Source organism: Lagopus leucura, unplaced genomic scaffold (assembly GCF_019238085.1).
Source record: "Lagopus leucura isolate 7727_CA_CO unplaced genomic scaffold, USGS_WTPT01 Super-Scaffold_100002, whole genome shotgun sequence".
Classification (NCBI taxonomy): domain Eukaryota; kingdom Metazoa; phylum Chordata; class Aves; order Galliformes; family Phasianidae; genus Lagopus; species Lagopus leucura.
The window spans coordinates 84,801,146-84,816,832 of NW_024962263.1; the positions used below are offsets into that span (position 1 = coordinate 84,801,146).

General features: G+C 35.6%; 1 protein-coding gene across 2 annotated transcripts in view; it reads left to right on the forward strand.

Moving 5' to 3' along the window:
- The window catches only part of KHDRBS3 (KH RNA binding domain containing, signal transduction associated 3), a 75,983-nt gene that overhangs the window by 40,363 nt on the left and 19,933 nt on the right, over nucleotides 1–15,687 (forward strand). Inside the window, exons 5-7 of one of the 2 annotated variants that reach the window (XM_042869299.1) lie at nucleotides 1,276–1,415; nucleotides 8,000–8,110; nucleotides 9,540–9,732. In XM_042869299.1, coding sequence (XP_042725233.1) covers nucleotides 1,276–1,415; nucleotides 8,000–8,110; nucleotides 9,540–9,732 — 444 coding nt within the window. The remainder of the gene's footprint in view (nucleotides 1–1,275; nucleotides 1,416–7,999; nucleotides 8,111–9,539; nucleotides 9,733–15,687) is intronic. The other variant, XM_042869300.1, reaches the window with a different exon arrangement.

Below are 15,687 nucleotides of genomic sequence, written 5' to 3' on the forward strand. Positions count from 1 at the left end.
CAGATTTCTCAATTTAGTAATTATCTTCATAAATGGTGTGTAAAGGAAAACTTCCATATTTTCTTTGTGAAAGCTTAAGGGAAGGAGAATGTTTCAAGGATAATTGAGATCTTTGTATTCACAGAAGTATTAATCTTCCTGTGCAGCATTGTTTTAGAAGGAGTTTTTCAAAGAAAGGCTGCCTTATGGTCTTTTGGTATCTGCATAGTACATGAATGTAACAAAAATCAGATTTCTGGTAAGAGATTAAGATCCTTTGATTTCATAACTGAATTGTAAAATCAGTAGTATTTGGATAAACCTTCCTTCTTTGAAATGGAAAGATTTGCAGAGGATGAGAGTAATTTTTACCAGAAGCATCACTTCATTCTTCTTAAAGTACCTATAAATATTTTGATACTTAGTGTATATGTATAGATGCTGAATAAGGTATTCTCTTGATTCACTTGGCCATTTTCATTCTTTGGCTCATCTTATGTGGAGGAAAATGACAGTAAAATGTTCAGTTCTAAAGAGTTCATTGTGCTATCTCTTAAATTCCTGTGATGTGCCAGTTTTGGAGGTTGTAACAAGGTCCCTTGAAAAGACTCTTGTGGGTTTGAGAAATACTGTATTAATTCCATGTAAATGACTTCAGCTTTCTTTTCTGTAGACTTTGAGTGAAGATTTGTACTGAATAAGAAACAAATCGTTTGTCTTCAGTTTATTCATCCTTGCTTATTTTAGAAATGAAGGTTTTGGAGCTCTTTTTGAGAGAATGGTGAACGTTTGATTGAATTTCATTTTTTATTCTCTCCTTAAATCCTGGTTTTAATAGCATAGGTGGCTAATCTTTCCCTTCTTCATGGGGGGCTGTTCTGAACTGTGCATTTCTTCTGTACCACATTGCAACGCTACGCAGTAGATGTTTCCTGCTTTTAATGAGCTATCCATCTTAAATAACTACAGGCCAGATCTCAGCTCAGAGTATAAGACCTTGATTTTTCTATTTTATTTTCACCTGTCATCTGCAGCATTTTAACATTCACATTTTAAGTGATAAACTTACCTGGAGGTAATATGCAGTAGGGAAGAAAAACATGACCTGAGCACAAATTGCAGTTAATGCATAGAATTCTTCTAGAAATATGCTTACAGCGCACTTCTGTGTATTAAACTTTTCAGTGGGAAGTTCGTTTAAGAGGAAGTCCTTTCCAGATCTTTGTTTCGCTGCTTGTAACTTGGTATGGTGGTTGAACAGTTTGCTTTCTCACCCTTTACCCTCCCTTGTTTCAGGACTACAATGATGAGATCAGACAGGCGCAGCTTCAAGAGTTAACGTATTTGAATGGTGGTTCAGAGAATGCAGAGGTTCCAGTAGTTCGTGGAAAGCCATCTATTCGAGCAAGGGGAGTACCAGTTCCTGCTTTGACCAGGTAGGTGTCTCAGCTGGAATGGAATTTCATTTGAATGTGTGCATTTTAAGCGTATCCCTTCAAACATTTTAAAAACAAAACAATCTATTTAATGTACATTAGCCCTCAAAAATGAGGAGAAAGAAATAATTTCGATTCTTCAAAGATCATCTAAACAGTTTAGGCTGAATTAACTGAATTAACAGTGGTGCTGAAATTTATCCTATGAAAGCTGAATGATACATGTCAAGAAGCACTGTACATCATACAAGATGTTCGGTCTTCCTGTGGTTGTTCGCTTAACTGTTAACTTCCAGCTGCTCCTCAGGTGCACGCAGGGATGATGTCTTGGCCCTGTGGAGCTCACAGCTTTTTAAAAGGTGTTCTGCCTCGACTTACAGATTTCAGAGTGATTTTTCTAATCTGTGGAATATAGACATTCCTTTTCTTTACTGTATCACAGTCAATTTTCAAGATCGTGATTAAGTAGTCCTACAGAAATGTTGTGGAGATAGAACTTGGATTTTGGCTTCTCTCATTGGAACGTTTTACATAAACGTAACTTCTGCTGATCCAAGAATAGGAAAGTTTACTGCTTTTTTTGGGGAGGAGATGTTTTGTTTTCACTCTGGAAACACCCTGTCTTTGTTGGTTGAAGTTCTGGGAATGACAGCTTTAAGTCCTCTTGAGTCCCAAAGTGTGAAAGCAAAACTAAATGAACTCCGTAACAGTTTCTTTCACAGGAGATTGTGCCTGCTGCAGCTGAGTGCAACTGTTTTTTGTGGTGATCTGCTGTCTTTATTATGCCACTATGGATCTTCGCTACAGCAGGCTTGAAACTTGTATTGTAGCTTCTAAAATAGTTTTCAAATAGTGTTCTGAAGTGTTCTACTTTAGTTTGAGCATGTTAGAAGAAGTACTGAGAAATTATTGCACTTAAAAAAAAAAAATAAAAAAATGTGTTTATAGTTCTGTGTGTCCTGACAACAATTGTTAACATAATATAGAATGGACCTTAATTTAGGGAATTTACAGTTGGTAGCATCATGTAAGAATATAACTGCCTTCTGTATAACAACACAAATTTGTTGCTTTATTCTTAGTCAAGTAGTGTTAAGTAGATATGTCTATTCTCCTTCTTTTTATTTTAATTCTTCTAAAAGTAGTGGTAATTATATCTTGAGGTTCCTGTCTTTGCCACTGTAATCAGCCATAAAAAAAGTACTGCAAATCAGATCTTATTTGATTTTGATGATTTTTGTTTGCTGATTTACTTCAGTACCTTGTTTTCAACTTTTCTACAGATCTGTATCAGAACTCTTTTTACAGGTATTAAGGATTCAGTACGGACATTTATGGTTTTCTTGCATGTTTCCTTATTGCAAATGTATCCTTAAGCTAGAGTTTCTGTGATACCGAATATGAGTAGGTTGTTCTGATCTTCCATCTTTCATCATTCCTCATAACTAATTTCCTCTGTGAAGTATCTAGTACATACATGCATAATTATCTGAGAATTTCAGTATAATAGCAAGTTATCACTGCTTCCATCTTCAGTAAATTATTTATTCAAGTCTCCTTTTTTATGCAAGACATGCATACTGCTATCAAGCTCTCAGTTCTTTGCAATTCATTGAATTGGCATGCTCTTGAACTATCTTCAGAGTAAATGTAAATTTTGTTAGCATGTGACTTGGAGATGGCAGCTAAAAACTCTGTCTACTTCATTTTTTGTATGATCTAAACAAAACTGAAAGACTGTTGGGGTTTTTTTTGGTCCTTTTCTTTAAGACTTTCTTAAACTTTAGTTCTCCTTTTTCCCCTTGGAAATTGAAGCTTTGCTTTTGCGAAAAAGATTACTTGAATGAGACTTATTATATCTCAGTAGCAATGGTACTACAGATACTGAGTTCAAGATCTCAAACTCATTTGTAATGCTGCCATTCCTTTTAGTACAAGTTGACTTCAGTGAGTAATATTTTCATTTAAGTAAGACTTTGTTAAAGGCTTTTCCTTCCCACGTTGAAACAGCTTGAGTTACAAGCGTGTGTGAGACCTATAAGAGAGGCTGAAGCAAAGCTTTCAGAATAAGAAAATTTACTTGCATATCTTCAAAGTAGTAGGCAGCCTGAGAAAACTTCTAAAATTATGTCTGAAAAATCAGTTCTAACCTCTCTTTATAATCTGCAGAATATTTTTACATCAATCTTAATACTTTTAGCATCCTAATGAGGATGTGATAACTGTGTTAAAGTTCCCAATTTATTAAGTCTTTTTATAATACATAATTCATGAATAGTTTCACTTGAATACTAATTTTTGCCTTTTTACTCCTTATCAGACATCTTGAAACTGGAGATAACGTATCTTATCAGGTGCCTTCTTTTATGACAACTTGTTACCTGTATGTTTAGCTCCATACAAAAATTTCTCTTTGTAGAAATTAATGTCCTTTCATATAAAATTCTAGCTTGTGCACAGGTATTCCTGTATACGGTAAGTCATTTCTTAATTATTTTTATTTCACTGTTTCTGAATAGTTCCAGGTTTTCTTGCCTTGATTTTTTTTTTTTTGGTGACTACAGAACCTATACTGCTGCATGGGATTGTTGTGATCCAGGTTAGCACCTGACTCTTAGCTTTCTTGACTGTCTTGCAATTGGACTCAGCCCAGCAACCTAATTTATCCAGATACCTCTGCAAAGCTTTTCTACCCTCAGCCATATTAATGGTGTAAAGATGAAAAGGCAGAGGAAACCTTGCTTTCTGTGGGGAGAACTGGGTATTGAAGCGTTCAGTGATTTGGTGCTCACACTTAAAAATAATGTAATGGAACTCTTACTTTTCAGATGTCTACTGTAAAACCTAAACAAAATTTCCTTTTTGAGGAGCATTGACTATAGCTGCCTATGCTCAAATAAGGAAATACTTCAGTGCCTTCTTTCAAAATAATGCTACACTGATTGACTTAAATTTAAAATATTGCTGATGCATGAAATTCTGAATGTTAAAATTAAGAAATTCCAATCATTTAGTCTCCTAATAATAACATTTTAGGGGGCTTCCTAAATTTCACACGCATTTTCATATTGGATCCATTCTTGTATATACTTCCTACAGTTGTTCAGAGATACTGAAAAAGAGCTTCATAGCTCTAGCAGGTACTGATTTAATTTGTTTTTACTAAAAATACAAAAAAGTTACAAACTGGAGCTGTGATTTTGTAATCAAAGTTAATAACTCATTGAGTGAAAGGAGAAGCTTGTAATAGCATCCAATATGTAATTAGGGAAAAAATGTAACAGGGCTACAGCAGGGCTGTTGCCAAGGGAAACTGGTAGGACGTGCTAGATAGAAGCTGACTGTAACAGACAAGGGCAATAACTACTTTTTGTAAATAAATCATAGAAATTATATAAGACTACTATAAAATAGTAGTGATTATAAAAATTATTACTTTATTACTTGTGAAGACAGAAGAAGAATGTTTAAATAGTTGTTTATTTAAGTTGTATGAGCTGATAAAATGCTACTTCATTCTCCAAGTCTAATAATAGTATAACCTGGTTTTGAATAGTACGAGTGGAGTGCTTTTCCTCGTGTCAAACTCTTGAGTCAAAAAGCAAAAGATAATAAATTACAAGATTCAGTGGTGTTGTTATTTTTATCTGAACACAGTGTGGTGCGCTTTGAGATTTTCAGGTAGTAAAGTTATATAATTACCTTACAATCTGTACTAATAATGCTGTAGCACAGTGAAACATCTTTCTGAAAGGCTTGTTCTTTCATCCTTCAATGCATTCGTAATAACAGATTAAGAAAATTGCTTCATATACATTGTTTTTTTACTTGTAATTTTTTTCTCATGCTAAATTGCAATTATAAAGAATTTTTAGAAAGGTATCATGGGGTATTATTCAGATTCTAAGCAAATATTTTTCATGACATAGTAAACAAATTGTGTTACTATCACGCGTTATTTGGAGTACAGATCAGTGTACCAAAAAAAATCGTATGTTTATTGAAATGTGATACTTTGTTTAGTTTAGGCCCTGAGAATAGGACTTAAAGACTTTTTTCACTGCAAAATCTACAAGTTAATTTAACGAGTACTAGGAATAAAATGAGTTCTTACTTTAAACACCTAAATTTACATCCTCATTAAATACACAGTTTTTTTCCCACTGGTTTCACCACTGCCAGACTGATACAATCTAGAAAATACAAACCAAGCTGATAACAAAAGGGGAACATTAATGTGCTTGGCTGTAGTGATGTTTTAGGGCAGAGTATTTCTTTGATAACAGGACTCAGTGGTCTCAAGTGCATAGACTATCGCTTTTTCTTCAGAATATGGTTGGAGGTCATGTTCACAGCACCTGGCTACAAGCTAAGTTTTGGTGTGTGCTTAAGTACTATTAACTGTTGTAGACAATCCAGTAGATAATACAGTTTATGTATGTGTATATAAACTTACTCAAGGTGTAGAATTTTCTTCATCCAGAGAAATGCAGGGGATTCTGGTTAGCATACTAATATTCAGGAGTAGGTGGCAAAATAGGCAAACTTGTCTCTCGTGGTGCTTATGTACTGCACGTTTGCAGTATCATAAATCTGAGTAATTACAGACAATTACAGCCTTCTTCAGTCTTTCCCTGAAAATCAGGGAAATTTTTTCACTGTGTGTGACTGAACACCAGTGCAGGTTGCCCAGAGGCTGTGGAGTTTCCTCCTCGGAGATCTTGGGAAGCTGCTTGGAGTTGATCCTGGGCACCGTGCTCTGTGTATCTGTGCTTGAGCAGGAAAAGAACCAGATGGACACAGAGGTGTCATCACAGAGGTGGCCAAACTCAGCCATTCTGTGATTCAGTGAACATACTTTATAGGAGCAATCTGGTTTAACATGTAGTCCCTCTTAATTCCTGTCCTCTCGTTCTTACCTTGAGATTGATTGATAAATATTTCTTTACATAACTTCTGTTCTGTTGGTTTCTACTGGATTCTGTCACACTATGTTGTCCTGAGTTGCCAATTATAGTCTCGAGTGCCTTAATCTACCTAATTTTTTCCTATATTTAAGTTGTTCTGTACTGTCATTTGCAAATGAGAAAACAGAAGGGTAAATAAACATAGTAATGTTACAGTTCTATTTATTCACTTTTAATTTACACACGCTAACAGCACCCTCTTAGTTTTCTGCTTTGAATTTTGGTTGCTATTTTTTCTTTCCTTGACATTCAGTTTGGCATTCAGCTCCAGAATAAGGAGCTAAGGATCTGAACTCATATTACGGTTTGTACAAAGGTAGTACAATACTATACTTGCTTTATATGTTCTGTAACTTGTTTCTAAGACAGTTGGCTGCAGCATCCAATGCATTCCCAATAAGAGAAGTCTCTGGCTTTAGAACTTTGTCCATTCTTTCTTGATTGTGTTGCAAAAAACTTAATGGATGTTACAGATAAATATCTTTGCATTCTTTGCTGATGATTTCAGACTCTTGGCAGCTTCCCTGATTCCAGAGTGTTTGAATGACTTGTAGCTGTTTTAGGCTTTTCAAAAATGCCTTAACCTGACATGCTTTTGAATATTTTAGACTTATTTTGATGGTCTCTGTCCCTCAATTTCAAAGATAGTTTCAGTTTTTCAATTGACACCTGTTTAAATACAGCTCTTTTGGCTCTGCTGGCCTTACTGAACTCCTTTTGCCTTCTCTAAATCTTTTTTTTTTTTTTTTTTTTTAAATAACTGCTGTGTATTTGGTGTGACTTAACATGGGATGTACTGGAATTTCTTCCCATGCTGCGTGTACACATTTTGCTCTTATATATTTTTAATCTTTTCAAACATTAAATTATATACTTTCCTTTTTCAAATTAAGCAGTAATAGAACTTGTGTTCTTTTCTGTAAAGACATGCAAAGATTGCTGTTGAAGAGTTTCCTCTGTGTTAGATATCAGTTTCTGTTATTGCTCCTGTCAGTCAAACTTCAGTTCCTGATATCTTCTCTAGTTTCCTAAAGTTAGCTTTTTATATCATGCCCTGATAGGCTCACTCTGCATGGATGTAATAGAACTCTTCAGTTATTGGGTTTCTCGTCTCTGCACCTTTTTATAGTCTTTCCCATCCTGGTGCAGTTAACATCCGAGTGGTGTAGCCCAGTACTGTACTTCACAGATTGTTCATAACTGTCTCAAGAACTCAGAAAACTTATGTATAAATGTTCTTCTAATATAAGTATGATTTCCCACCATCTCTACATCAATCCTATTAACTTTTTTGAAATGCAGAAGATATCTTTTAATTGTGTATCTGGTGTTATAATACCTCTCCAAGAATAAACTAATGCAGGCTCTAAAAATTAAACTCTTTTCTTCCTCCAAATGTTTTTCCATGTTTTTCAGCATATCCAATTTCTTCCTTCTTTCACTTACACCCAACATGGAGGATGCAGTGAAGAATATTGTCTTGCAATTCTCGAGTTTTTTGACTGATTTTTTTTTTTAAACTTGGTATTGACTATTGTCTATGCCAGTAGAATCATTTCCCTTTCTTTGGCTTCGCTTGGAAAGTGTCACATTTGCTATTTCTTTATATTACTTCAGCAGGCTGTGTCTGGGAACATCACTGCTCACCCCTGCCCCCACTTCAGTGAAGTCAAATAAGCAGCTGGTACCCTGTCCTGAGGAGGCATTCTACAGATTAGCCAAAAACAAGTAATAAGCACAGTTTTAAATCATTTACTCTCTGTTTTTTGATCAATAATTAGAAGCAATTAGATACTGATTTTAGCAAGTGTTTACATTTCTGCATTCTTTTACTATTCATGTAGTTTTTAAAATAAGAATTAAATAAATTGCTAAAATAGTACTTTTTTGATAAGTTTCTTTAAAAAAAAAAAAAAGTTACAGTATGACTTGGGTTGGAAGGGACCTTAGCTAGGAATCATTGGAAGTAGAAGATCTTTATGTAATTTAATTGAAATCTCGAAACTAGATCTGGATCTTATTCTACAGTATTGCTGAAGTTGGAAATAACTACTGAAATCAGGACGGAATATTTTTATCCAATTACTGCTCTAGAAATTAGATAATGGTGTGTAGAGATGGTAGTGAAGAATTTTTGTTCATTTTGTTCTGTGTAATTGTTATATTAGACAGTAATGGTGTCTTAAGTCTAATATGCCTACAGAGCAGTCATTTAAACTCAATTATAGTAAATGGAGGGAAAATGGACTCCTTTAGAAAGGAGATATCTATTAGCAATATTTTAGATATTCTATTGAAAAGAGGATAATTGATGCAAACTTGGCAAGTTGTGCTTCTAGGGATCTGCCTTTACTATAGGAAGGCAGGAGGGAACTCTACCTGTAAATAGGTCAAATACTTCTGCAAACTGTCCCTGTTTGTCTCTGATTTTTTACTTCAATATGGAAATGCAGAAGAAATTCAAATATAGAATTGTTGAAATTAATGGGTTGCAAGTTGACCTCTATTACTCCTTCAGAATTTAAAAAAAAAAAATTATGTATATACCACTATTATTTGTTGTCCTTGAATACCTGTATAGGTTATGTCCAGTTGAACACTTTACACGTTTATTACATGTCTGAAAGTTTTGTGCAACAGCTGGAAATCACTTCATAGAACCAGAAGAAAAATAATTTATTCTGACCCATTCAAGTTCTTGCATGCGCTGTGATCTTTGGATTGCATTTCGGAGCTTGCTCAGGATGAGAAGGGCGGTGGGACTGATTCCTCTGTGCAGGATCTGAGTATGAAATAGCTTGACAGGTTCAAATTAACTTGATATTGTGTTTGTGATTTCACATGCTATAAACCAAATTTTAGTGAAGATGATTGATTCCAGCAAATTGAGTGTTTCTTTGTATGTGATCAGCAAAAAGAATGGCTCAAACTACTGAGAGGTTCGTCACTGAATCATATGACTAGTTTTTAATCTTCCAGCGTTTACTGCGTAATGCATTTAATTGAATTAGAGCATACAGAAATATATCAAATTAAAATGGCTCTTTCATAATTTTTGTCTGTCTGTAGCAAAGCCTGGTTGTCACGCTGTTGTGGAAGGGAGCTACTGAGAGAGATACCAAGGGGATATTTATGTAAATAATCCATGTATTCACAGGGGCCGTGGAGGAGTGCCTCCACCACCTGCAGGAGTACCGAGAGGGGCACCAGCGCCCAGAGGAGTGCCTCCCAGTAGAGGGCCAGTCAGTCGTAGCCGTGGACTTCTGGCACCCCGAGCGAGAGGAGTGCCTCCACCTGCAGGCTACCGGCCTCTTCCACCACCTCCGGCACAGGAGACATATGGTGAATATGTAAGTTGAGCTGTTCTCAGAGCTATTAACATGAGGTGTTTGCATTTTTGAAGGGGTGGGCCTAACTACTGCTTTAGAACCCAACAGAACTTCTTCAGTTAGTACCTAATGAAGTCTTACGCCCGGAATCTGTGGAAAGTGTGATAATCTTATCACCCTCTTAGGCTTGAATTGTTTCATACTGCTCAGACTTCAGGTTTTATGTACTATCATAAAGACATTTACAGTGCTTTCAGCAAAATATTTATGTAGTTCTTAAATCTATTGGGTTTCTTCTTTAAAAAAATCTGAAAACCCACGTTGTTGGTAGATGTTTAAGTTGGCACTTCGAGTAATTTCTATTCTTGAGCCCAAAGCCGTGTTTATAGCCGTAGTACTTGCTCAGTGATTAGGTAATTAAAATGGCTTTATGAATGCTTCAGAATTGATCCAAAGAACTTTACCATAATCATCCAATGCACAGTCATCTCAGTCAGCCTTTACATATTTGTCTTGATTTCACTGCAGTAAAAATTAAACATAGCACAATACTTTGTACATGATTGAAAATTACAGTTATGAACTGTAAGGATAAATTTAATTTGTACTGAACTTACAGAATAGTGGGATAAAGAAAAAAAGATTGTTAAATCACAACTGTAGTAATAAAAATGGGTTGTCTTAATAGAAAACATTTTCAAGGACAATACTTTTGATCTCATATATATCTTTAAACTTCATGCGCCCTTTTTACAGCATACTCTGTTATCCAGACTTTGTATCTCTTCATTCAAGCTTGCAAAAACAGAGCTTGGGAGTTCCAGAAAATATTTAGTTCTATTCAGATGTCTTCTCCTATTTTATGAACACCTTTCTTCTGCCTACCTTCTATCTTACCACAAAAGTTTCAAATCAAATCTCAACTGTTGTCCATCAGTCAGAAACATAAGGTTCTATGTACCATTGCTTTGTGGAGGTACAAGTTTAATATTGCTAGTATGAACATTTTTTCACGTACCTGAACAATGAAGGATAAACTAGTGTAGTTTATTAATATTGTGAGAACTTGTTCTTAAGCAACTTATCCAAATGTCTCTTGGCTATACCTGACTTAACTGTTCAAGGTGGATGATGTAAGTAGGCGATTATTTCATAAGACTTGGAAATCAATTAGTCCTGATAGTCCTTTCATATCAATTGTGCCTATTTCTAGACCATATGTAGTAGATTAAATGTCCGTTTAGTAGAAAGTAAACCTGATTAATTTCTTACTTTTTAATATCTGTGTAGCAAGACATGGAAGTAACAGCCTTTTGAATTGCTATCCTGATGTATGTTTCTTTTGAGAGAATATTAGGAAATACATATAGAAACAGTGCTGTGTTATACAACTACTAAAAAAACAAAAAAACAAAACAAACAAACAAACACCAACACAATGTCTAAAACCACATCACTTATCTTCCAAATATCTGAGCAAGGGTAAAAGCAGTGCAAGCAGATTCATTTTAAAATTATCAAATTTTGTACCTCCTTTGTTAAAATTGAGCTTTGCTAGAAAAGTCTGATGAAAACATGAACCATTAGAGTACTGCATGTTGTGTCAATGCATGATACTTCATCCACCTGTCCAATTTTAGCTTATAATCAAAGGGCCATAACTGTATATTTTAGTGAGTAAGGAGACATGATTAGAGTCCTATTTCAGTCTTTGCTTACTAATTGCTGGTAAGTATTAAGTGCTGTATTGCAATCCTGAATATCCAAGCTGGGTAAGGTGTCACAGCTTGCTGAGAGGACAATAGACAGTAGATGTGAGTATCATTAGGAAGCTATTTAAGCAGCATCTATGGCATAGTTTCTGAACCCCAGAGAGATATCTCAACCCCAGAGATATCTGCAGAAGTTACAGAGCATTTCTGTTGTGGTCTGAAATGTCTACAAAGATCTGTGAAGGTTTTCAGTTCCAACAGATCTCTACTTTGTACTCTTTAAAACAGTGTAAAATTGTGCAAGTTTGGAAGGAAGCAAGCTGTATAATGGATGAAGCCTTCAAAACTTGATTCTGTAATTCTGTAATCTAAGATGATGCAGAGCTGTCAGTACATAAAATCTTTGCGCTTTTCTCTAACATACTATTATGTACACGGTGTGACAGTGGGGCCATCACTGAGTCACATGAACAGTTAGTTTCTTCTTTATCACTCCCTTTAATGACTTATTTCACAGTCCTTAACACATCAGACCAATAAATATATCATCTAACAGTAATTTACTCAGTTCTTCCTCCTGTCTATCCTAATTTCTCTCCTATCTTCTATTACTTAAACTATATGTAAAAATAAAATCAAAATTGAAAATACCTACAGTAGTCTGACAAATCTGAAGGGTTAATTTTGGAGGCAGTATTTCACACTGGGGAGATGATGCCAGGAGCAAAGACTCTTTGATTTTGACATAGATGGTAATTAACGCGGGCTGGAAGTCAACAGGAATAGATGATCTGTCCCACATTTGGAAGTAGGAGCACAGGACTTAACTCTTACAGAAGGCTCTACATAGAGATAGACCGCCTTCATCGCTCAGTCAGCTTTCTGAGAGGCTTATAACACTCTTGGATGCTGGATGTGGCCTTCTCTGCTGAAGTCACATAAGTACTGGAATAGCAGCAGTATCTCCACTTTTTTTTTCCAATTCAAGTTTTCCATTTTTTGCCAGTCTCACTACTGTATCGCATTCAACCCATTTCTCTTGGACTTCACCATATTGCTAGCACCATGATGGAGTTTTTGAAGCTACTAAACCACAGCTCCTTATCATCTTGTGTTAACATTGTCTTTTTAATAGCCGTAGCATCAGTTTATGTGATAGGAAAAATTCAGGTCTCTGCAGCCAGCCAGCTTTATAATGGCTGTTCTAATCTCTGCTCTGGTGTGATAAACATTCTCAGAAGGCTAATACACCTCCCGTTTCTAAATCCTCGTATGCTTGGGTCAGGAGAAAGCCTAGTATGAGGTAGAATGATGTCCAGGATTATTTTTATAATACTTGGACAAAGGAAAACATCCTAGATGGTTGCTGGCTTTACTTAAGCCAGATAGTCTCAGGGATGCTGTTCTCTTAATCAAGAGTTGCTGCATTTACTAAACATGCAGTAGGTAAATCAAAATATTTTTCATGTATTTTTAAGCTGCCAATTTATTCCATGAAGATTAGGAATAGAAATTTTTTACTACTTGGAGATTTTAGTCTTTTCCATAATTTTCAATAAGCAGGAAATAAGTAATATTATTACTTTTTTTTTCTACTGTTGATTTCTTAATATTCAGTCAAACACAGGATAAGAATGTAACTGTTCAATCTCAAGTACTGTCTAGTAACAACTTGTCTGTGTTTTTTGCTGTTGTTTTCCCACCAGCTTTAAAACTTTGAGGCTTTTTTCCGAATTAGTAACGCAGCAATGTAACTGAAGCTGTTCAAGATTAGATTTTTATTTGCTGCTATTCTCATTTCACAAAAATGTTTTGCAGATATTCTCTTTCAGTTCTCTACTGCTTGAATATATTTGTTGTGATGCCACATCGGGTTCTTTTTTAAAATGTGTTAAATGAAACTTGATATTTACCTAAACTGATAATCAGTTCTTAGGCATTAAATATTGAACTTTAAACACGGATTTAAAGCACATAGTCTGTTGAACCAAAAAATAACTTGGTAATCTAGCAAGTCATGGACAAGACTTGTTTAAGCACTATTTTGGAAAACAGTTCTGAATGTCCCGCTTTGTATGTGGGAGTGATGGAAGAGCTTTAGTCCTGTTTCTGGCAGTTTACTGATGCTTCCTTATGTTCCAACAAGGGTTACCTTAATGGCACATTTTCCTAATGCTGCATGCACAATGTTTAGCAGTTAGAGTTTCAAGAAGAATGCACTCTCATTGAAATATTCTGTAATAAAAAACTGAATTAAGACGAAACATCTAATAGTAAGAGACCTGGGGAGTCTTTCTAATGTTGAATAAATTGTAACTTGAATAAGAATGTTGTGAACAATTTACAGTGATTGTAAATTGATATTTTTTTTAATTTGAAGACACAGCCTACTTCAAAGAATTTACAGAACACTTCAATGTGTAATAGATGCTGATAACAAAATTTAAATTTTATGATCTGTTTTCAGCTATCATCTGATTCTGGAAGATCCTAAAGCTTAGAAATTGCTAAAGTTTACAGTCTCCGAAGCATACACTTATGGGTATTTCCAGAAATATATTGCTTTTACTGGTGCACAAAGAGGTGCTTCAGATTGAATTCAGACAAGCTTTTAATTGTCATGCTAAGTCCATTCTGCAAGGCTATACTGATACTACAAGTTACATTCATGACAATAGTGTGAGGCCAAGCTCATTCTGTTCCCTGCAAAAATGGAGAAAACTCAGTGGACATAATAACATTCTGGGTAACAAGATCTACACAAAAAAGACGAGATGTAATGCTATAAGTCTCACTTAATTGAAAGCTTGGTTCCACTGAAAGCAGTGGAAGGCCTTCAGTTGAGATTATTGTTGCAGATATTCACATTTCCTCAGTTCTCTCTGGGGAGCATGTGCTCATCACCGTGCTGCTGGCTGTCCTGGCATTCTCAGTGTCATGAGCTGCAGTTTCCATCGTTTCCATTTTGGAAGGAACTCTAAGAATTCTGTGGGAAGATTAAGGGGAAGGAGGAGGTGGGGGTGGTTTGTTTACAAGTGATGTTTGGCTGGATGGCTAAGAACAAAAACTCCATTTCACAACCCAGTGATGATTATAAAATATGTATGTATCCATTAGTGAAAGGAATGAATGCAAAGCCTTAATGTTTCCAGGTGAGAGCCCATTCAGCTGATCAACCTATTTTTTTAGTGCATCTTCTTAGAAAGTTTATTCAAATTCTCTCAGGCTTAATCTCCAGCATTCAACTTCAATTCTGCAGATGCTGAGTATTGGATGTAATATCAAGTCCTTTTTCCTCTGTGGAAAACGCCAGATGTAATGGTGATGAGTTTAGAGCAATGAGTATAGGAGTCTATGCATGAGTTCCTAAAGAATTGTTCATACTACACTCACAGAACCATAGAATATCCCAAGTTGGAAGCGTCCTATGAAGATCGTAAAGCCCAACTCCTGGCTCCACACAGAGAGTGAGACACAGTGTGCCTGAGAGTTAAACCACATATGTAAGATTGCTGTCTAAATGCTTATTAAATACAAACAAGGATTGAGGCTGCAAGAAATGTTTTTCATGCCTTCATTTTTACCACTAATCTTGTGTTAGGTGGCTTCAGTACCTACTGGGTGTCTTAATATCCACTCTGAAAGGTGCTCAGGGGCTATATGGAGTCTAGCTGATAGGAACTTCTGAAGTTTAACCATTTAACACAACGTTCTCATTTGTAAATATCCTTTCTGCATCTCTTCACTGAGATCACACCAAATTTGGAAGATGTCAAAAACTGAAAGTGAGGATCATACAGAGCATACTGTGGGAGCAATTTCTTGGAGCTGTGTTGATTTTGCAGGGCAGGCTGCTTTTAAACCCGACTTCCTTCTCATTAACATTAATTTGCTCACTTACTGTTGCTTGTAGAAAAGGAATGATCTCTTGGAAGTGGCAGCAAAATGTTTGTATACCATATGAAAATTGTGAAGTCTTTATTTCCAAGTGAACGTTTCCCAGGATGCAAGGCAAGATATAAGGCTAAGAGCTAACTCAAAAGTTGTAAAGGATAAAAGTCCTAACTGAATTGAGTTCCAATATAATTTTTGTTTCACTTTGCAGGAATTACACCATGTTCTGATTTGCCAAGGCATTCAACCCTGCCTGCAGTGGGATTGAAACTAGATCTTTGAGGTCCCTTCCAATCCAGGCCATTCTGTGATTCTGAATTCTGATATTTTCCTTAGTACTTGTGATCATTTTAATCAAATTAAATTCGGA